We start from the raw sequence: 22,941 nt of genomic DNA on the forward strand, positions 1-22,941 counted from the left end.
CCCTCAAAAACACAGATGCCACCTAGAGGAGAATGGGGGAGAGGAACGACCTGAATTGATTGAAAATATGTGAGGGGACAGAGTCCGAGCTGAACTGGCAAGATAAAGTGTGCTACTGTTAGGTACGACGGCACCTGAGGATAGTAAGCAGGTTCAGTTACCAAAAAGTCATGGTGGAAGGTCTGCTCGGCTGAGGTTGTAGTTTATGAAGTTCATGCTCATGACAGCCAGTAAGAACCAACACGGAGCCAGGGTGAAGAGAGGGGAAGTTGAGGAAAGATAAGATGGTTTGGGAAGGACCAGGAACACCAGGGGAGGGCTGGATTCCACGGGGGGCCTGGTGTCTTCCTGGGCAGCACCTCCAAACCAGGTGCAGACTCTCAGCCCCCCACCCCACCCCCACACACACACCAGTAATGCTCCGCGATCACAGCTCCCAACCCCAAGAGATGACCTGCTGGTCAGATTCAGTACTCTTCTTCTGAGCAAAGTATTTCACAAAGGTCGAGGAGGATGGTAGGTAAGATTGCTTTATTTCACAGGGCAAAGGGTATGTGATGCCCCACTGGATGCTACGTGAAGCCTTAGAAGCCCACTATGCAGGTGTTCAGCGCTGGCCACAAGAGCTGCTCCCCCTCCTCTAATTATGGCTTGTGGTAACCAGGCACAGGCAGGGGACGACCCTGGGTGCCGTGTGGAGTAAGCTGTTCTGCCCCAACTCTCCTCCAAATATGCCCCCTTTAGCCAGTAAGGGCCTTTTATCAAAAGCTTTGTGGTTTCCATGAAGAGACTACTATGCATGACAGCTTCTGCCCCAAATCACCACGAAACTTGCACTGTTTTTTGGTTAAACCGCCCTTTAAAAGCTGACCAAAGAAAAGACCATTGATTGTGACACTGTCTAAATCCCAACTGCTGTTTCCACACGGTCAGACCCGGTGACCACGCACATTCTTCCGGATTAATAATGAAAGCCTAAAAAGCCGAGAAAAGCTGCACGGGCACAGGCCGGCTGGCTCTGCCCTCAGGAGCCGTCACCACCAGCTCCTGTTGCCTTTCCTGACATGTGGGGCTCTTCACATCTTGGAGAGCCTGATGTCATAGGTGACCATGTTGAAGTTGTCCCAGGCGAAGAGCTTCTTCTCCAGGGGGTTGTAGTCAATCATGCTGCTGTACTTGTAGCGGTTCTTGAAGGGGATGCTCAGGACCCTGCTGCGCCCCGTGCCTGTGTCATAGGCGAAGTTGACGGTGGCATCCGGGGAGGAGTAGCTGCTGATGGTGTACAGGTGGCCGCAGATGACGAAGGCATTGGCCACGGACTGCTTCCGGATGTTAGTCTCCCAGGTCTGTTCAAGCTCCAGAGTCTCCGGGTTCAGTTTGGAGAGGACAATGGCACCTTTGGCCTCCTGGGTGCTGTAGATGACCCAGAGGCCTGTCTCGTCCACAGCCAGGTCGATGTCCGTGTAGCCGCCCCACGAATACGGGAACTGTCCGTGGTAGCCGGCCCCGGGGATCTCCCTCTCGGCCTTCACCGTCTCAGCGGTCAGCTCGTAGCGGACCACCGTGCCGGACCCAGCCCCCTGGAAGTAGAGGCTGCCCCGGTACACCACGGCGCCCGTGCTTTCCAGCGGCCTGGGCAGCACGTGCACCTTGGAGGGGTAGCCCTGCAGGAACTGGCTGGCCAGCTCGTACTCGAACACCTGCCGGATGTCCGTGCCCACCGTGTCGATTCTCCACGTGGTCTCCCGGGTGTGCGGGTAGGTGGGCTTCGGGTCTCTCATCCACACCCCGTACTTGCCCGTGATCGTTTCAGCTGTCCTCAGGGTGAGCGGCTCTCCTACCCAAACCAGTTCTCCGCATCCTGGAGAATTAAGGACAGACATCACCCCGATCGCTTTGCCACCACCTTCCCGCCACGTGGCCATGTGGCAGAGCCACTAAGAGCCAGAAGGCCAGACACAGAGCGTCCAGGTTTAAATCCGGGTGGGTGACTTGCAGGTCCCTCAACCTTGGCTCTGTCATTATTTGTGAAAGGGGATAGTGTTTTGGGTAGTAGGGATGTTGTAAATGTTAAATGTGACTACACGTGTTAGGTACTGGGTAGAGGGTAAATGCCCAGTATTATGTGATCGATGTGTCATATGAATTGAACTTCTTCTCGGTATCAGGTGTATAGATGAAGGCTACACAGAGGGCTTCAAACCGTATTTCTAATATTTGATTGAAGCCTGGCAGGAACTCCCGAGTTCGTTACACTACTCTTTATAACTTCCATATCTGATTTACTTCATTTTAAAAAATGAAACAGGAGCACCCAGGTGGTTCAGTCAGTTAAGCATCTGCCTTCGGCTCAGGTTATGATCTGTCGTGGGGCTCCCTGCTCAGTGGGGAGTCTGCTTCTCCCTCTCCCTCACCCCCACCTTGTGTGCACGTGTGCTCATGCTCTCTCTCTCTAATAAATAATCTTTTTAAAAAAATATTTAATTTGTTTATTCATGAGAGACACACAGAGAGGCAGAGACACAGGCAGAGGGAGAAGCAGGCTCCCTGCGGGGAGCCTGATGTGGGACTCGATCCCAGGACCCCGGGATCACGCCCGGAGACAAAGGCAGTGGTTAAGCAACCACTGAGCCACCCAGGCATCCCTAATAAATATTCTTAATAAAAATGAAATAAAAATCAAGTCATTATAAGAAACTCAATAAAACAAAGTTCTTCAAGCCCAAACCAATGGACCACATAGTTCAGGCATCATTTTAATACAGTAAAACCTGAACATAATTTTTAAAATGTAAAGATGATTGAAAACTTAGATTTAGCGGAAACAAACAACAGATCTCTGTGCTTTTTTCAATTTACTCTCAGAAGCTGGGAAGTCTTTGCTCCTCGTGTCTCAGGGAATTGCATTTTAAATACTTCAGAATGTCCCCATAGCCATGCATTGCTCTTTTGCTGGGAATAATTGTCAATAACACAGATTGTCACAGTTTCTGAAAACCACAGCCAACCTTAAAGTCAGGCTTTCAGGGAACACTTTGGAGAGGGGTGATTGCACTTTCCCTCAGTACCCAAAGTTCACAAAAGATACCTTTTCTGAGTATATACTATGTGCTGAGATGGTGCATGGTGTCATCTGGCCCTAAGATCAAGAAAGATATGAAGGATCTACTAAAAAAATGTAACTAACTCTATATGGCAATCCAGTGGGTGAAATAAACTCATCTCTCCTCTTCCCCGAGGGCAGCCCAGCTGAGCCCACGATCCCTGAGTGGGTGGTGAGACACAGGGCTGTGCTAGGAAAGGCGGACTCCCTGCCAGCATGCCCTGGAAAGGGAGCAGAGAAGGGGCTCATCTCCTCCCCCTCCCCTGCCTCTTGCCAGGCTGACCTATGGTCCGCCTTCCCCCCAAAGTGGGCGGACCAACTCTGAACACAACCAGGCACAGATAAAGACCATGTATGTGCAAAAGGGAGGACATTTAGCTTTATACCAGAGTCTCCCTCCTCATTCCTGGGATGGCCAGATGGACTCTCCTTCAGGATTCGGGAGGCAGGAACCTCAGTTAACTCTGACTTTAGTTCCTGGAAGTTCACGGTCTCCACGTTCCATTTCGAAACTGTATTAAAAGAAAGAGACAAACTTGTACCATGAGGAAAAATGGCCCAATGACTATGCTGAGGATGGTATTTAATAGGCTTTCAAAGATATGATGGTGTTTGGGATTTGTTTTAAGATAATAACTATGTAGGGGCGCCTGGCTGGTTCAGTCAGAGGAGCATGTCACTCCTGATCTTGGGGCCATGGGTTCAAAGCTCCATGTTGGGTGTAGAGATTAGTTAAATAAATAAAACTTTAAAAAAAGATTTAAAAATAATAAATATGTAGTGTTGGGGGTGGAAGTAAAACAAAATTGGCCTCAGCAGACAACTGTTGGAACTGGGTGATGGTACAACAGGGTTCGTGTTGTCCTTGATACTTTTGTGAATGTTTGAAAAATGTCCATAACACCAAGCTCCCAGGGCACCTGGGTGGCTCAGTCAGTTAAGTGTCTGCCTTTGGCTCAGGTCATGATCCCAGAGTCATGAGATCAAATCCTGAGTTTGGCTCCCTGCTCAGCGGGGAGTCTGCTCCTCCTCGTCCCTCTCCCCCTTCTCCCAGCTCATGCTCTCTCTCACGCTCTCTCTCTCTCTCAAATAAATAAATACAATCTTAAAAAAAAAAAAAAGCTCGCAAATAGTAAATTGCATAGCGATGTGCCTTGCACAGAATAGGGTATTCAAAATAAAGTAAGCTTGTACACAATTCAAATAATTCCCTAATTTATGAGCAGGTGAGGTGTGATTCAGGGATATTGAGAAGAAGATCCTCGCATCTTCTGGGATACCTGAAATTCAACAATTAACAATTCTGTGCCTGACATAAGGTTCTTTTCCCTGTCATAATGCAACCATTCCTGTGAGAGGTAACATATTCAGCTTTACATCCTTAATTGACCTATCAGATTCCTTTCTGAGGCCATTCTTGGACAAGGGCAAAGTGTCCAGGATTCCTACAGGAATTTGCGGGCAGGGTGGGGGTTGCCCATGTTGAATGGAAGGGATGGGGAGGACACTGGTTAGACATGAAGTTGCCACACTGTGTCACATTTCGCTACTTTGGTCTAGGATTAGGCTTATACAGGAGTCCTTGAATACAACCAAAAAGCAAGAGCCACGAGGAGCAGGCTTTGGTGTTTTAAAATGTAGGTTTATGACTCAGGTATGGTGAAGCCAACAGATGAATTGATTGCTAATGGGAAGACAGTTTATTATACTCACCGCTCCCAAGGGGCAAGGACACCCGCACCATAGGGGCCATATAGGACAGCCCCAGGGTCACTCAGGAGGGAGTGGAAACACTGCAAGAGCCTTCATTGCTTTTCCTGTAGGAAGGAACGGGTGAGGCCGGGCATGCGGGTTTAGGATTGGCTAATGTGAATAACTGGCAAACTCCTTGAGGTGAGCTGTTTCTTTTCCTTGGTACCTTTCTTCAGACCGTCACAGACTATTCCTCAGAATAATTCAAACTGCTTTAATTGTCTCAATGAATTCTCAGAATACTGGAGCTAGTTTTAGGTAGTGTAAGGTGATAAATACTGCAGTGGCATCTGTACAAAACTTCCAGAGACTTCCCTGGCCCCCCGTCCAGTTCCCACCCTTTAGCTCCGTGACCCACAGTTACTATACAAGGGACACCCCCTGTGCCAGCTCTTTCCTTTGTGCATCTGATGCCCATTGTTTTATTCTGTGAATGTGGCTAAGATGATCATGTAGCTTAGTGACTTACTGAGAAATAGATATATACTGAGAAAAGTAAGTGAATACACCTACTGATCAATGAGAAGAAAATTGAGAAAAATTCCCACTTCAGGTACAGAGGGGATAAAGAAAGTAGAGAAAACAAACCCAAACAGGCATTTTCCAGGGTGACTTCTATGAAGATAGCTAAAATACTGAAATATTGAGAACAGACCCTTTGTGAAAAGAGATGATGAACAGGTATTTATAGCTCGTCCCACATTTCTTTTTTTTTTTTTTTTTTAAGATTTTATTTATTCATGTGAGACACACAGAGAGAAGCAGAGACACAGGCAGAGGGAGAAGCAGGCTCCATGCAGGGAGCCTGACGTGGGACTCGATCCTGGGACTCCAGGATTGGGCCCTGGGCTGAAGGCGGCGTTAAACCGCTGAGCCACCCGGGCTGCCCTCGGCCCACATTTCAAAGCAGTTTCATAGAAATTATTTATGTGACCTGATACCTTCACAACTTTCTTCAGGACTGCAGTCTGCAGCTAATTTAGTTATCGCCACCACTTACCAAGCGCCTCCTATGAGCCAGGTCCTGTGCTCATTCCCTCTGTTCCACATAACAGTCCTGACGTGGATGATAGCACCTTCGTTTTGCAGAAGAGGAAACTGAGGCTCAGAGAGGTTAAGTAACTTGCCCAAGGTCACACAGCTGCTTAGTGGTGGACTAGGACTTGAGCCCCGTCTGCCAAGGTCATGGCAGTTGTGAACCTTTCTACCCTGTGGCGGGGAGGTTTGCCAGTTATAAATGAATTGCCCCTTGGTGCCAAAAGGAGCACTTGCCTAGATGCTCTCTGGAAAGCGAGGATTTCTCCTTGAAAGTGGGCGCGATGTCCAGCTTTGTCAGGAGAGGGCGCCGGAGGCAGCTGTGGGAGGGAGGCCGCGGCTGCAGCCCGGGACCGTGGGCGCTGCGCGTGCCAGGGGGTCCGCTGGAGCGTTGCCCCAGCTCCTCGGGGACCTTGCAGCCGCAGCCGCAGCCGCAGCCTATAAGCTTGCCGCAGCCCTGTCACACAGGACCCTGAGTCCCTGCACGGGGACGCCTGCTCTGCAAGGCCCCGCGGGGCCTCCACCTCCAGCCTGGACAAACCCGCCAGCTTCTCGGCTCTCCCCTGGGCTTGACCTTACCTTCCGCAGTGAGGCCTGCACCCCTGGCCCGGCTGTCCTTCCTCTGGAACCTGCCCCCGCCCCCCTCGCCCCCAGCCCTCAGGAGCCCTGTGGGATGTACTTACATCTCATAGTTGCTCTTTCATCCCACTTAAATTCTTTATGCTTTTGATACAGAACTTACGACTTACAAGATTTAATAATGATCGGTTGTTGGAACCACACCTGATGTGCTTTCTTGGGAGTAAACAAGAACCACAGTGAAGCATAATGTCAGGGAATGGCTTTCACGCTGACCGCTCGGCCCTTCTCAGCTGGCAGGCGGCCGGCTGGATGACAAGCCCGCTGGCTGCTTCCCGCTTGTGTCAGCCAGGAGCACCTGGCAGTGGGCAGCTCCCAGAGCAGAGCTGCCTGGCCTGAGGACAGAAGCCTGTGGGAGAGGATGCGCAGCCCAAAGGCTGGGAAGCAGTTGTGTGAAGGAGCCTGGACCCGGCCCCAGGTCACAGCTTCCTCCTGTGGGCCTGCCGCATACCAGGTGTGCGACCCTGGCCAACTTACTCAACCTCTCTGAGCCTCAGTATTCTCAGCTCAAACTACAAATGAAATGTCCTTAATAAACATGTGTCAGAATTAAAATTTCTCTGGAATGTTTAAAAATCGCTCCTATTTCATCCTGCATGTGGGGAGAAAACAAAAAGAGGATATGAAAATATTAAGGACTGTACTGTATCTAATAGCCAAAAAATTTTAGGGCTTTTATTTGTTTCTATTAAAATTCAGTCGCTCTGTGGTTGAAAAGTTCATGCCTCTTACAAAATTTTGGAAATTTTCGGCATGCTCTGCCTTATGTCCCTTACCTCTGCTTTGCAGACACATTCTAGGGAGCTTAACCTAGAAGCTTCCCAGGAAAGTGAAGATTAGCTAGCAATCCTGGATGTTGCTCCAACACGTACTGTCTCTAGGATCAATGTGTGTTACAAAAGTGTTAGGAACATGTTGATGTTTTAATCATTAGGTGACATGCTAAAACAGCGCAGCTCAAGGGAGCGAAGCCCTTCATAGTTGCGATCGATGCAATGCATGGCCACTCTGTGCAGGCTCTGTACTAGATGTTTCTCCCTGTTAATTCTAATCTGCATCATAACCCTACAAGGGATTATTATCTGCAGCACTTGCATGGAGCACCTCTGGTGCTCTTCCTTCATATCCTGCCCACCTTTTCCCAATCATTTCTGCAGCAGCCTACCTTGTGCTAGCATTACCTGCCAGGACACTGCCTCATCTGCCCTGCTCCGGCTTCTCTGACTCTCTGCAAGAGCCAGCCTGGTGCCCATATCTGTGCATCATGGAAGTGGGATAGACTCTTTGGCCAGCGGAAGATCAGATCCAAAAATGAATGCTCCCTTCCTCTGCTTCATTCTACACAGCTCCCCAGAAGGGCTGGGTGGGGTCGAGGCTCCACCACCCACCGTGGGGGCCCACTGGAGAATGCCCCCACTCCTTGTTGTCTTCCTTTCCTTCCCTGACTCACTCTCCCCTGTCTGACTTCTGCTCCCTGGGATCATGGCCCATACAAACCACTGCACATGAGCCCCGTCCCAGGCTCTGTTCTCTGGGAGGACCAATCTGAAGTAGAGGGAAATAAGGAGAAAGGGGGCTTCTTCTGTAACACTAATAACCAACTCTGATATACCATCTGGTATTCTGTATTGTTCTACTTTGGGCTTATTGAATAGGTTGCCAGACATTTTGCTACCAAACTATTACTACAAAATTATATATATATGATGTTAATTCTCTCACATGTACACACACACACACACACACGCACACAAGTGATTTCCATGATTTTAAGGAGGCCTTTTTCTATGTAACAATTACATGATAAAGACAACGGTGGTAACAGTTGGAATGACATGCAGAGTGAGAAGAAGTCCACCTTCTGTGGCTTCCCTGGGCTAGGCTCACGCAGCCTCGCCGAGCCCTGCCTCCCCGCTTGGCCCACAGCTCTTGCCTCCCCTACCTGAAGCACACCCACACTTTCATTCCAGCCACCCAGGAAGCCCTTTACCCTCAGACCTAGGACCCTGAAGCCCATCTTTTGTTCTAAACATTTCTTTCCTTAATGCTTACATGGACTCTTCCTGGAGTGCCCAGCCAGCTCAGTTAGTGGAGTATGAGACTTGTGATGTCAGGGTTGTGAATTCAAGCCCCATGTTGGATGTAAAGATTACTTATAATAAAATCTTAAAAAAAATAATGAAATAAATGTAAACTTCCTGTCTTTTATCTTCAGGTTCTATAAACAAAGGTCATCTCAAGGTCCTGAAGAGCTACTGGACCTCAGGTGGGAGGAACTGATTAGAATTCTGTTGTGGCTCTGCCACTAGCTGGGTAGGTGGCCACAGACAAACTCTGGGCCTCAGTTTCCACATCTGCATGAAACAAGCCAGTGAATCAGACACTCTGCAGGCTGCTTTTGTAGCTCTACAGTCTTGTGCTAATGGAATTTCCTGCCCATGAAAAAAATCCCACTACTAAAAAGAACTTCCAAGCTTGGAGTTCAGTCTAACGAGCTGTTGTCCTTATTCCAAAAGTAGAGCAGCTGGAAAGAACAAAAAGAAATGTAAAATTAGAGAACACATCTAGTAAATTCCCTAAGTCTTGTTAAATGACCACAGGACAATAAAAAACCAAAACGTTGCCTCTGTTTTCACACACACACACACACACACACACACACACACACACACGAGTTTTTGTTGAGAATATGACTCCATTATTTAGCAGCCTGAAATAAATAATGCTTCATGATGTTTCTATTAATACTGATTCTTTTATCTCAGTTCAAAGATTCAGGTTTGACAAGTCTTCATACTACCACTGATTGTTGTGCAACCCGGGACCCTCAGTGTCTTCGGACCTTATTTTTCTTTGTTATAAAATTTAGAATTGAGTCTCTTCCAACTACAGCAACACAGGATTTTTAAAAATCCTTTACACCAAGAGTTATGGTATTTGAACCTCACAAAAATCATTCACAGTAGGAATATTCATTACCATGTAATGGATAAGAAACCAAGGTTCAGAGGTTAAGTGACTTGCCCAAGGTCACACCTAGATATGGACTCTTGGGTTTTTCAGTCTCATTTACATATAGACTTTGCCTCTCAGGTAGAAAGTCCCTCCCTCCTTTTAAAAAAATAGGGTCAAAAAAAGATAAAAAATAAAAATAAAAAATAAATAAAAAAATAGGGTCTACGCCCAGCACAGAGCCCAACCTGGTGCTTGAACTCATGGCCCTGAGATCAAGACCTGTGCTAAGGTCAAGAGCTGGACACTTAACCAATTGAACCACCCAGGTGTCCCTAGAAAGCTCTTTTATAAAACAATCATTTTATTTTGGAGATTTCTGAACCTTTTGAAAAGTTGAAAGAATCATACAATAAGCCCCCATGTGCTGCTCATTGAGATTTACTAATTATTAATATTTTGTCACATTTATTTTTCCTTTGTTTCTGTCATTTTTGATACGTTTATCATCTTTACTGAACCATTTGAAAGTAAATTCTGACATCTTAACCCCTAGAACTTGAGTATGTGTTGCCTTAGAAAAGGATATGCTTCATAACCACGATACCATCTCTCACCCAAGAAACTGAGCATTAATCAAGAACAGGACCTACTAAGCAGTCTATATTCAAATTTCCCCAATGATTCCAAACCTATCCCTGTGACATTTTTTCCCCTAGATGGAGAAGCCAATCTAAAGCCAGGGACTGCATTGACCACCACATGTCTTTAGCCTCATATAATCTAGAACAAGCCACACCCCCTTGTCTTTCTTTCTTGAGATTGACATCTCTGAAGAGTCTGGACTAACTGTCCCGCAACTGGATTTGTTCATTTGTTTCCTCCTGCCTAGAATACTAATTATTAGACAGGGAATACTTGGGAGTACAGCTTCACAAAAGTGACACATATACCATCCCCTCAAATAATGAGGAGAATGTGCTCCCTGTCACAATGCGCACTCACTGCCTCACCTTCAAGCAGGGACCAGGATGAAGAGAAGAGCATCTCAGAGCCACCTCAAGGAGTTACCTGGTGACTTGAAAACCGAGGTTCTCGGATTGGGCAAGGAGTAGGAAAACTTCCAAAACAACATATTGAGGAACCTGACAAGGGTTGCCACTTCTTTATTTTGCCAAGAAAGGACATTAAAAAAATAATAATAAAACCCTACCGTCTATCATGATTTCATAAATCTCTTTTCATTTCATAAATATCTATTGGCATTTCATAAATCTTTTTTTAAAGATTTATTTATTTATTTATTTATTTATTTATTTATTTATTTATGAGAGAGAGAGAGAGAGAGAGAGAGGCAGAGACACAGGAGGAGGGAGAAACAGGCTCCATGCAGGGAGCCCGACACAGGACTTGATCCCATGACTCCAGGATCGCACCCTGGGCCAAAGGCAGGCGCTAAACCACTGAGCGACCCAGGGATCCCGGCATTTCATAAATCTATTGTTCATTTTAACAACAAAAGGTAGGAATCACTATCTTCAAGCAAAGATTCAGAAAAGGATAGTTTTCCAAAGAGGATGGTTGATGATGTTCTACTCATCATATACATGTATGTCTCACCTGTTCTTATATTTCTCACTTTGCTATGACTGGGAAAGCTGCCATGGGAGGCACGAGAACTCGGAACCACTAACCCAAACAGAACTCTCAGGAGATAATGACTAGTAATATGTGAGACTGATTGCTTGGCCCTCCTTAATTCATCTGCCTGGTGCTGGATGTACAGTCCCTGGGAGAAAGGAAAGGGCAGGAGAGGCAAGCTGGGGCCACCTGTAATAGGCCTCTATGAGCCATGTCACCTTCTGGACTCAGGGGCTCCTTTACCCCACATTCTTACCTTCCCTGGAGCCTGCTGGCACGTCCTGAGAGGAGCTGTGGGCCTGGGGACACTGGCCTCTTCTCAGCCTTGCTACCTCCTGGCTGCTATGTTCCAGCCTCTGGGCCAGATCCTCATTTTCTTCCCCCAGTCGCCTCTTTTCTTCTTCCAGAGCTGACTTGTCGCGGAGGAGGTTGCTGTAGGCCACCTCCAGCTCCCTGGCTTGGGTTTCCAGCTGTTCTCGCTCCTTTCTCAGGGTGCCCAGCTCTCTGTGCAGCCCCTCCTGGCTCTCTGAGGGCCCGGCAGCCTGGCCCAAGGTTAGCTGGTGGAGGAGGCCCTCCAGGGAGCTGAGCCGGGCTTTGGTGGACTCCAGGTCTCTCTGCAGGTCCTGGATGGCTGACATGGCCTGGCCCTGCTCGGGGCAGCTGGACTCATTGGGGCTGGCCACACTGAAAATATACTGGCATCGGCCGCTCCGGTCATTGGCCTTTCGGAGCTGGGCTGTCCTGGCCTCTAAACCCCATAAGAGACAGGCCAGAAGTAGCAGCTGGGCAGTGGGCATGTTAGGCCTGCAGCTGCAGTGATGTGCACGGAAGCCCTCAGTGCAGAGCCTGGGCAAAGCTTCCCCGGAAAAGCTCTCCTACTCTGTGAGGTGTCTGGATGGGTGGCCCTGCTGGCTCATGCCATGGCTTCACAGGGGTTTATATATACTGGAGAGCCCTCCCTGCATGGGGGGAGAAGGAGGCGGCCACGTGAGGCTGGGTGGGGCCATGCACAGGGGAATTGTTTTCACACGGCCAGAAAACTTAGAATATGACATTCCAGAAGTCTGTTTTGAATTTCTTTTAAAAAAGAATGTCTCACTTTATGCACCCCATATCCCTACAATATTCCCTATATCCCCACCCAATTTTGTGCACACACATCCACACAACATGACCGCATGCGTGTCTCTTTCAACAAGGAATCATTTCTAATTTATATTTCCATTTACTCTGCAAACTTTATTGAGATCTGCTCTGTGCCATGGACTGTGCTAGAAACCGGGGATGCAGACATTCATAGGACAAAGTCCCTTTGTCCTTGTGGCAGTGACAGAGATAAGTAATAGCCAGCCAAAATACAAGGGCGGTGTGCCACCAGGCTTCAGGGAACAGCAATCCCAGAGAAGCAGTTAGAAGCAGAATTTGTCCCTTGCCTCTTGCTTTAAAACAAGTGTGGGTTTGTATTTGAGAGGACTTTCTAATTCTAGTCCCGGCATATCAGGCATCTATGTCAGTGAGACCCTTAAGCTGGCTCTTACCATGTGTAAATGTGTATGAGTATGAGTGTGTGTGTGTGTGTGTGAGTAAAAGCATCTTCATCCTCATTAATGAAATCCGTGGAAGTCTTCTCAGGAAGATGTTTTTAAATGTATAAAATACATAGGACCGCAAAGGAAGCACATGATATTGAAATACTACTATCAAAATATTTTTAAAATTTGAAATAGCCATGCCCTTCTTCATTAACACTTTAAATCAATTTATTCAAGTTGGCTCCACACCCAACATGGGGCTTGAACTCATGATGCTGAGATGGAGAGTCACATCCTCTACCACTGAGCCAACCAGGTGCCCCATCTTTATTAATACTTTAAAAACGTGGAGGGGTGCCTAATTTCAAAGTAGTTTGAGCGTAAATGCTATTTATTGCATGGTATCTGCCCCAACCACAATGTAACACAACACGTCTGTGATTTCTATTGATAGAGACAAAGTCATAGGTACTGCTAATACAATGTTGGGTTAATGGCTGTTTTCATAATGGAATGAAATGTTAAACCTAAAATTTAGTTAGAAGGTACTGAAAATAAAGACTTTTTCCTACCCAAATTCACAGGCTCTGGGCCCTTGTTTAACAATCCCTACTTTACATTAATAAACCTAAAGAGAAAGCAAATAACAAATGGAAAAAAAAAACGAATATGCTAAGAGGATGTCTGTGCAAATCAGAATGTGTGCAGTAGCCTCATCAGACCTTTTAAAATAATGTTTACAGGATGCCTGGGTGGCTCAGTGGTTGAGCGTCTGCCGTTGGCTCAAGTCATGATCCCAGGGTCCTGGGATCGAGTCCCACATCAGGCTCCCTGCAGGGAGCCTGTTTCTCCCTCTGCCTGTGTCTCTGCCTCTCTCTCTGTGTCTCCCATGAATAAATAAATAAAATCTTTTAAAAATAAATAATGTTTGCATTTGAGCAATTTTTATACTAAGACCAAGAACATCTTCAATATTTGTGAAGTAAATACTGCAGATGTGCCCGGCAGACTCAACTCGATTTTGGGAAGATACCTTTTGCTCTTCTATTCTTATTTGGTTCTAAAATTAGACTGGAACTTGAGACAATTACATATGGGTGTCTGTCTACTGCTCACCGAAGAGTCCTATTCTCAGTGCTTGCATCAGATCATAAACATTATCAAAATGATTTTGTAAAATATCTCCTAGTCAGCAAGAACTGGTTCAAATCTGCTTGGCTTCACTCTCAGGATTGTTTTATTTCTGTGAAGAGGACTGAGATTATGCCAGCGCCGCAGAGGAAAGGAGTTCTGGATAAAGAGACATGTAAGTAGTTTCTCTGCCTTCAGCTTGCTCAGGATGACTCTGCTTGTCCATGAAGAATATAGGACTGAGGCCTGCTGTTCTGACGTCTGGTAGACTGGGCTCCCAATCTGTAACTCCCGCGGTTCTTCTGCTCAGCTCCCACGGTGCTGTCATGCACCTTTGTCTTCCTCGCCCATGCTCCATTCCTCTTGGTCCCTCCACCTCCCCTGAACTGCAGGCCAGTCTGTGGCAGAGCAGTCACTGTTGAGCCCCGTGGGTGCCAGTGGAGGCTGAAGAGTTGAACAATCCCTGGCATTTTCATTTGGTCCAACCTGGGTTTGGAATGCCGGGCAAGAGCTACCACCAGTCATTCTCAATGTTCTTTACGGTTCCTGGCAAATGCTCGGAAAAAGAAAAGGTGGCTGTTGGGTCCATGGAGCTTTTTTCAATCATTGCAACTCGCCATGGAGCCTGACCAGGTAAGGACCAATGGAACTCCCACACCCTGCCTCCCCTCACTGACCCTGACCCTCCATCAGCAGCCAGTGTGCCTCAGCATCTCCCTCTCGGAGCCTTCCTGGGGCTAGAGCCACAAGGTCACTTGCATGCCCAGAGAAGGAGAGGACGTGCTCAGGGTCACACAGCTAACAAGTGGCAGAGCCAGAAAGAAAACTGAGGTCTTCTGATTCTGAGGTTTTGCACCTTCTTGCATATGCCAAGTCCCCCCACGTGCTCAGTAGTTGCCCAGAATACATGAAAGACTCCAGTCACTTCAGCCAGGAACTGACGCTCTAGGAAATGAGCTAGCTTCCTATATTAACAGGCCTTCCATGAAATGAAGGCTTTCAGGGAGGGGAAAAGTCATGCACACCCTTCGGGTTTTACGGCTGATATTCTGAAACTGCATCCTTTCATCAAATAGGATTACTCTCCTAAAAGCAGAGAAAAGGGCTCACTAAAGGCACAGCAAACCCCCAGCCCCAGGAACAGCAAGAAACATCTGGGGGGCTTCCTGCCACTCTGTTCAGCGCCCCGCCTGTCACCACCCTCCCCAGGCCGGTCTCCTACTCCCCGCGGGCCCCCACCTCCTGGAATCTGCCTGGACGAGGATCCCCTTTCCCTCTGGGGCAACATCGTTCACTCCAGAGTGGCTGTCAGACCGTGTTCCAGGGCCATTTCCTCTCTGGAGCCTGGAGCCAGGGAGTCTCCAGCTCAGGCTGCCGGCAGCCAGGGAGCTGCTCACCGGTGCGCGGGCCAAGGCAGGGGGTGCCAGTGGCGGGAGCGGCCCTGGAAGGTGCGGCCCCGGGCCGCCGGTGCGACACGGAGGCGGCAGGGGGCGCCGGGGGCGGCTTCAGTGGGGCGCCCCTGTGATTGCAGCCCGTTCAAGGATGTGTCTCTGTGCCCTCAGCACTGGGGGCAGGCTGGCTGGCTACTGATCTCCTGCAGTCCTTCCACGAGCAAAGGTAACCCCCGTGATGGTAGGGCTGTGACTGCTTTGCTCACCACTTTGTCCCCAGTGGCTGGCAGATAGAAGCGCTCAGTACAGGTTCAGGGGATGCCTGGATGCATGTGGACTTCAAGCAGAAAGGGAGAGCCAGAGGGCCCTAAGGAAGGAAAATGGCCAGTGACACCTTCTGATGGGCTGCTCAGGACCCTCTGGGCACCTTGCAGGTGGCAGGTGGCAGGACTCCCCCATCTGGAGACTTTGCTGGCAGCACACTGCCCTCCCCCAAATGCACACACACAGCCTCAAATGGGATTGTTCCATGTATTCCTTTATTTCGCTACAGATCAAGAGGCTCCCTGCAAAGTGTGGTGGATTAGAATGATAAGAGCCTGGCGAAGAGGACGAGGGAAGGGATGGCAGAGAAGAAGCCGTCTGCACTGGGGAGCTCATGGCACCGCTCGCCACCCTGCCTGCCCCTTTCATCTGTGTCCTTGCTGGTCCACCACTCAGAGGAGTCATTCACTACTAAGCCCCTACTGTATGTTAAGGGCTGTGGAGCGTACACAAGTGTGTCAGAAACAGGCCGCACGCTGAAGAGAGCTGTCAAGCTGTAGGGGCAGGTGAGGCTGTTCAGGGGACCTCAGTGCTGGAGGAGCCCCAGGGAAGGAGATGTCTCTAGTGGGCAGGAAAGGCTTCACAGGGGACATGGCATTTGTAATGGGACCTAATGAGATAATGCGTTGACAAAGACTGAGGCCCTGGGGCTGGAGACAAGGTTCCGGGTCTGCCTTAGGTTCTGATGTTCGGGTTGTGGCCCGCAGAACCACTTTCAGATTAAACACACCTATTTCCTTTGTTGCCCCCTCTCCCCCCTTCCCTGCCCTCCTCCACCACTCCCCAAAGCAGAAGGGAAGGAGAGGGAAGCTCTTAAGCCAGAGAGCCCTACCAAGTCCCTTCATTCAGCACTGGCCCCTAGGCTTGTCTGGGGCTGTCGAGGTGGAAGCTGGTCCTGGGCACTGGAGCTTCCTATGAGGAGACAGACTTCCAAGGGCAGGACCCGTGTAGCCCAGATGCAGGTACCCTGAGAGGAAGGCTTTCAGGGGGCAGAATGGATGTAGTGACAGCCCGCTCAGCGGAGTCCTGAGAGCTGCAAATGTCATGCTAGCATCTAAATAAGTCAAAGCACACTAATCACAAGGATACTGTTGGCAATTTTAGCCCTACAGATTCTAGTCCCACAGGCATCCCATGAAGCCTTATTATACAGCGTGCTGAGCTGATTCTCTTCTAGCTATCGATTGATAGGATTTCCACAAGATTTTGGTGATGGGGAGCAGGGTAAGGAGGTATGGAGATATAAAAGGAAGCACAGATCCCTGTACTTGGAGGAGGAGTTTCATATTTGAAGGAAATCTTAGGTCTCGTATCTCAAAAAGATAGGTGTTAACCTACCCTTCTAGTGCTCTCAAAAATCTGAATAAAAGTGATGACACCATAAATAGATAGATAGATAGATAGATAGATAGATAGATAGATAGATAGATGATAGATGATAAATGGAAGCCCAAAAGGAAAAAGTGAGATTCATTCAAAAGACCACAGAATAGCCCCGTTTGAGAAAGAGTGTCAGGCCTTGCGGAGGGGGCTGTCATAGATCGCACTTGAGGAGCTAGGGTTGGGGGGACAGTGATTTCTAACCTACCAGGATCTGGGACACAGTATTCTTGTATGCCTGACCTCACAGAATCATTCCCCATCTCCAAACTGATGTATCTTATATTTATTTTATTCTTAAAATGATCAAAATTAGCCATCTTTCAGGAGTTTCTTGAGAATTTGGGTTTTGCCATTATTTCTATGTCCTCTGCTAGCCTGCCCTTCCTGAGCTCACCCCCACACAGTGATGCTGCTTGTTGTTGCTGTTTTTAAAAATAATTATCCACTTTGGGATCTGAACAGGTCATACTCTTTCACATTTTTCTTTCAAGTTCACATAGAAGTCCCTCCCTAAGGACCAGCTATTTAATTATTAATTTGGAAATGTCTTTTGGAGCTGTTTTCCTTATTCATAATTTTTCCCTGAAATTAAAAGCAAGTGGGACGCGTGGGTGGCTCGGTTGGGTAAGCGTCCAACTCCTGATCTCAGCTCAGGTCTTGATCTCAGGGTCATGAGTTCAAGCCCTGCCCTGGGCTCCATGCTGGGCATACAGCCTGCTTAAAACACACACACACACACACACACACACACACACACACAGCAAGGGAAAAGTTTATTTTCCATCATTTGCTCTCCTAGAATTTTCACTTGGACAGGTGTCACAAGGCAGTCGTTTTTTGTTTTTATAACTCCTCCCTGATGGACTTACCTTATGGTATCTCGTACTTCTGTTAGGAACAATGTTAGTTACTCAAATAAGAGCAGACACAGCCTGGCAACGTTCCCAGAACTGACATACCTTCTCCCCGATTCTTTATCGCACTTCCAAAGACATACATCTAAATGAGGGCCAAAGAGCTTGCAGGGCGCTTTCATAAGCCTCGGCTCATTTAACCCTCTCGTAATAACCCCGAGGGTAACTGGGCAAAGTTTGTAATCCCTCCTTTGCAAATGGAGACACTGTGGATCAGAGTCAGTTACTGACTTGTGTGACGTCACGTGCTGCTACAGGGACCGGGGACCTGAACACTTGCTGCCTCCCCATTTCATCCAATTTCTACATTTACTACTGTTGCAGGTGAGCCTCAAGAATGAACCTTACAAAGGCTCCTCAGATGTTTCTCTTCCACACAAGCTATTGACTAGCAGCCTGAAGGCTAGATGAGTCCAAATGTATGTGGGGATGCCTTCTTTGGGCTGGTCCCATGGAGGGGGGTTATGTGTCCTCCCCTGGGTGGGACCAGAGCAGAAACAATGAGCCATGTAACCAGATGTTACTGGAGAGTCCTGGACTAAGCACGAAGGCAATCCAAGACCCATCCAGAGGCTGGCGTGAGGGCTGCTGGCATGAATCTTCCTTAGGTTGAGCAAAGAAATTCTCCTGTCTTAGTTTCAAGGTACAGATTGTCTTTTATGTTTCCTCAAGGAAAAAAGAAAAAGAAAGGGTGGGAGGTGACTGGCTGGCTCATTCTGTGGAATGTGGGACCCTTGATCTCGGGGTTGTAGGTGTGAGCCCCACGTTGGGTGTAAAGATTACTTAAAAATAAAATCTTAAGGGACACCTGGGTGGCTCAGTGTCATGATCCTGGGGTCCTGGGATCGAGTCCCGCATCGGGCTCCCTGCTTTTCCCCCTGCCTGTGTCTCTGTCTCTCTGTGTCTCACATGAATAAATAAATAAATTAAAAAAAAATAATGAAAATCTTAAGGGGGCACCTGGTATCTCAGTTGATTGAGTGGCTGACTCTTGATTTCAGCTCAGGTCATGATCTCGGAGGTCATGGGATTGAGCCTCACATTGGGTTCTGGGAGTCTGCTTGGGGTTCTCGTTCCTTCTGCCTCTCCCCTTGCTTACTCATGCTCTTTCTCTCAAATAAATAAATAAATCTTTAAAAAAATAAAATATTTAAAAAATGGGTGGGAGCAGGAACAAAGGAAGCTATGTTAATTATTCTCCTAAACTGAGACTGAAACAGGCCTTTTATTTATCTGTTTTTAAAGATTTTATGTATTTATTCATAGAGACACAGAGAGGCAGAGACACAGGCAGAGGGAGAAGCAGGCTCCATGCAGGGAGCCCAACGTGGGACTCGATCCCGGGTCTCCAGGATCACAACCTGGGCTGCAGGCGGCACTAAACCACTGCACCACCAGGGCTGCCCTGAAACAGGCCTTTTAAAAAATGATCAAGACCACTGCTCTCTCTGCTTCTGAGAAGCTGTGAAATCTTGCTCATGGCAGCCCTGCTTCTTGATGTATCAACTCTGTTCTCCACTTTACGGGTATTTTCCTGCTGACCTTAGTATTCATAGGATCCCTTGTGGCTGCCCCAGGCCTATGCCTACCTCCCAACATGACAGCCCTTCAGCTCTGCTCCCTGACTCCATCTCTTTCCTGGACCACATTCTTGAGTGAGAGTTGATGGCCAAGTTCCTTCTTTCAAGCCAATCACACCAGTCAGAGGTTGTCCAGTAGCTAATTGAAGTTCTGTTCTTGGGATAGAAACTCAACCTTAATCTATTCAATTATATGTTGTGGAGGGGGATGAGGGTACTCTTTAGACTAGAAAAGCCTACAGGCAAAGATTCCTTTAGAAGATGTAGTCTGCGGGAGTGGCGGCATCTGGGTGGTTGAGCATCTGCCTTTGGCTCAGCTCATGATCCCGATGTCCTGGGATCAAGTCCCACAATGGGTTGCCTGCAGGGAGCCTACTTCTCCCTCTGCCTATGTCTCTGCCTCTCTCTGCGTGTCTCTCATAAATGGATAAATAAAATCTTAAAAAAAAAAAAAAAAGATGTGGGCTGGCAAGAAATAATGACCAACTGTACCTCAGTGCCCCAAAGTGATCTCTTCCTCACCATGTTTAGGCAGCGTCTCTTACCATGGTGGGAAAAATTGGGGGACATTCATTCAATAAGTTATTGAGGGCCTTCTGTGTACCTGGCATGGTGCTCGGCATGGGAAAGATATTTCAAATATTGCTGGTAAAGGTTGTAGAGGAGCAGAGGGCTAAGTGGAAGATGGAGACAACTGCTGGATGACTTGGGCTTCCTTTCTTACCCTCACAAGGGAAAAAAATAGTATGCATGGTAGCGATGTCTATAGTATAGACAAAATGGACTTTTATGGGTTTTGGAGGGACCCTACATGATACTTTCATTTTTCTATGGGAAGATGCTTCTCATGGTTTGCATCAAAGAAAAACATACTTCTTTTTATAATGCACTTGAAGACTATGCTGGAGGACAGTGAGAGAAACAGAGAAGTGGAGTCTGGGTGCCCAGGAGTTAGCACCTGGGGCTGTATTGCCCAGAGATCCACATGTCAGTGGATATTTTGTAAATTAATACATATTACAAGCCTAGCAGCTATTCACATGGAGAATCTGTGGAATGTTTTAATGTTTATAATAGCTTCTTATAAGCTAAAAGTTTATATTTACTGACAGAGCACAATCAGCTTGTGATCTTTGGTGTGAAGCCAAGGCTATTCTGATCTACTGTTAATTAAATAAAGGGTCAGTATACAGTGGAGGGGCAGCAAGAGTCTCAGAGAGGTTCATGCCACCAGAGGGACACGTTGGAAAATACACCTAAACCAGAGCCTATTGTGGACTGAGCTTCGTGTGTAAAAAACACACAACCTGGGATCCCTGGGTGGTGCAGCGGTTTAGCGCCTGCCTTTGGCCCAGGGCGCGATCCTGGAGACCCGGGATTGAATCCCACGTCGGGTTCCCGGTGCATGGAGCCTGCTTCTCCCTCCTCCTGTGTCTCTGCCTCTCTCTCTCTCTCTCTCTCTCTCTCTGTGACTATCATAAAAAAAAAAAAAAAAAAAAAACACAACCTAAAACTTTTGGCTTTTGAAGAAGTTCCCAAATAGATCAAATGTTGCTTTATCTCTTTGGATAGTACCTCATACCTAATCATGTTCTTGCATTTACCGACTCATTTTTAGTTTGAAACGTATGACCCTCCTGAGAGATTGGTACTAGTAACCCCATTTTACAGAGGAGGAAATGAGGTGCTTACCAAGTTCTCAATGGTATCCCCACCCACATCTTCGACGCCACTATCGTAGCCTCTTCCAATTCAACGAGATGGCATAGGATTTGTAAAAATTCAGCCCTAATCTACATTAAGTTCATAATGATTTTTCCTGGCAGATACTTAGTATAATCTTTACTTTCAGAATGATATCGATGGGGGCATCTGGGTGGCTCAGTGGTTGAGCATCTGCCTTCAACCCAGGGTCTGATCCTGGGGTCCCAAGTTCGAGATCCGCATCGGGCTCCCTGCATGGAGCCTGCTTCTCCCTCTGCCCGTGTCTCTGTCTCTCTCTCTCTCTCTCTCATGAATGAATGAATAAAAAAAAATCTTTAAAAAAAAGAGTGTTATCGATGAAGAATTCACAGAAAAGCAGAATATCTTCCATAGAAAATGATGCAAGTGTGTTAAAATATTCCCATTCTATTGCATTTAGTCTAAGGGTGGAAGATTAATAATCAGCCTGCACTTGTTTTAAGTGATGATTCAATAACATCTTAAAGTTTTACTCAACTTCTTCCAATTATACCTTTTGCTTGTTCCTTGTATTTCCACTCTCTTAAGGGTTAGCGTATTTTAGCAGAAAGAGTATGGGAACAAGATCTCTCCACGCAGTCTGATCTCTCTGTGGGTCACTGGCCATGCCCCACTTCCTCCAGACTTAAAATGCTCCTGAAAGTTCTTGTGAAGATACCATGACGAAAGGAGAGTGTGAGCCTTAAGGTGTGACACTGGCAGCTTTAAGGCTGCCGACTCCTCCTCCGAAGTCTGGTAGAGCCAAGGGCCCCCAGGAGGAAAGTCGCTCCTGAATTCACTGCACATCGCTGGGTGGTACAAGGTTAGGAGTCATTCCCTGATAAGAGAGCCGCTATTTCTGGTGCCCCAATTGTACACCAGCTGTTTTACACAGAGTCCTCTCCACCACCCTACTAGGTGTGTAGTATTTCCCCACATTACTTCTGAGGAAATTCAGTTTCTTTATTTTTAAAGATTGTGTTTATTTACTTGAGAGAGAGCACAGGCAGGGGTGGATGGGAAAGGGCAGAGGAAAAGGAGAAACAGATTCCCTGCTGAGCAGGGAGCCTGATACGGGACTCGATCCTAGGACCCAGGGACCATGACCTGAGCTGAAGGCTGACGCTCAACTGACTGAGCCGTCCAGGCGTCCCTTAGCAGTCATTTTGAAGACCCAAAGAAAGACCCATTGGTGAGGGTGGGAACTGGGACGTGAACCCACCTCTTCCCCAGGGCCTGGGCTTTACTGAAGTTAAGTAAACGTACCAGGAGATAATACCTCAGCGTGACAGGTATTGTTAAAGAGAGGGATTTCGTTACTGGAACATTTTCATCCACTCATTTCCTTTCTAAATTCCTTTATTCCACAGAGAACACAAAATCTCTTTCCTGATGATCAACTAAATCCATGTAACAGATTTCAGTAAGCATGACTCAAAGAGTTTTTAATTAAGAGAGCATTACAATGTATTTTATTTGAAAAGATGGAACTGTGATCTCTCACCAGCAAAATGAAGTGGCGAGAGAGCCCCGAGGAGGCAGCATACGTATTCACTGAACGTCGGCAATTTGGCCTTAAGTGAGAACAGTGTGTCCTGTCCAAAATCCCAGTTCTGGTGGGTTAGAACCAAAGCTCAGAGCGGAAAATTGTCTCGGAAGAAGGAACTATCTTCTGTGTGGCTTTTTGCCCTATGTAAAAGTAGAAAAACATCAAATACGGAAAGTCAGGGGATGACCTTATGGCAGTGGCCCCTTGAGCATCCTGCTGGAAATTCTGTGCATTGAAGATTATCTGTGGATATAGTTCGAGTCCAGTCTAACAGACTGTCAATCTCCCAGGCA

General features: G+C 47.4%; 1 protein-coding gene across 1 annotated transcript; it reads right to left on the minus strand.

Moving 5' to 3' along the window:
* Positions 1 to 516: 516 nt before the first annotated feature.
* MYOC (myocilin) lies at positions 517 to 12,055 on the minus strand. The gene is made up of 3 exons (XM_077901642.1): positions 11,379 to 12,055; positions 3,490 to 3,615; positions 517 to 1,861 (listed from the first exon to the last, which is right to left on the minus strand). The coding sequence occupies exons 1-3, from the start codon at positions 11,917 to 11,919 to the stop codon at positions 1,077 to 1,079; spliced, it is 1,452 nt and encodes a 483-aa protein (XP_077757768.1). The 5' UTR covers positions 11,920 to 12,055; the 3' UTR covers positions 517 to 1,076.
* Positions 12,056 to 22,941: the final 10,886 nt, after the last annotated feature.

This window comes from Canis aureus, chromosome 6 (genome assembly GCF_053574225.1).
Source record: "Canis aureus isolate CA01 chromosome 6, VMU_Caureus_v.1.0, whole genome shotgun sequence".
NCBI classification, from domain to species: domain Eukaryota; kingdom Metazoa; phylum Chordata; class Mammalia; order Carnivora; family Canidae; genus Canis; species Canis aureus.

Coding starts and splice junctions, on each gene's coding strand:
- MYOC (XM_077901642.1), bottom strand. CDS start 11,919: ATGCCCACTGCCCAGCTGCTACTTCTGGCCTGTCTCTTATGGGGTTTA. Junction 3,616..11,378: donor GCCAGCAGGCTCCAGGGAAG/GTAAGAATGTGG, acceptor CTTTTAATACAG/TTTCGAAATGGAACGTGGAG. Junction 1,862..3,489: donor GAATGAGGAGGGAGACTCTG/GTATAAAGCTAA, acceptor TTAATTCTCCAG/GATGCGGAGAACTGGTTTGG.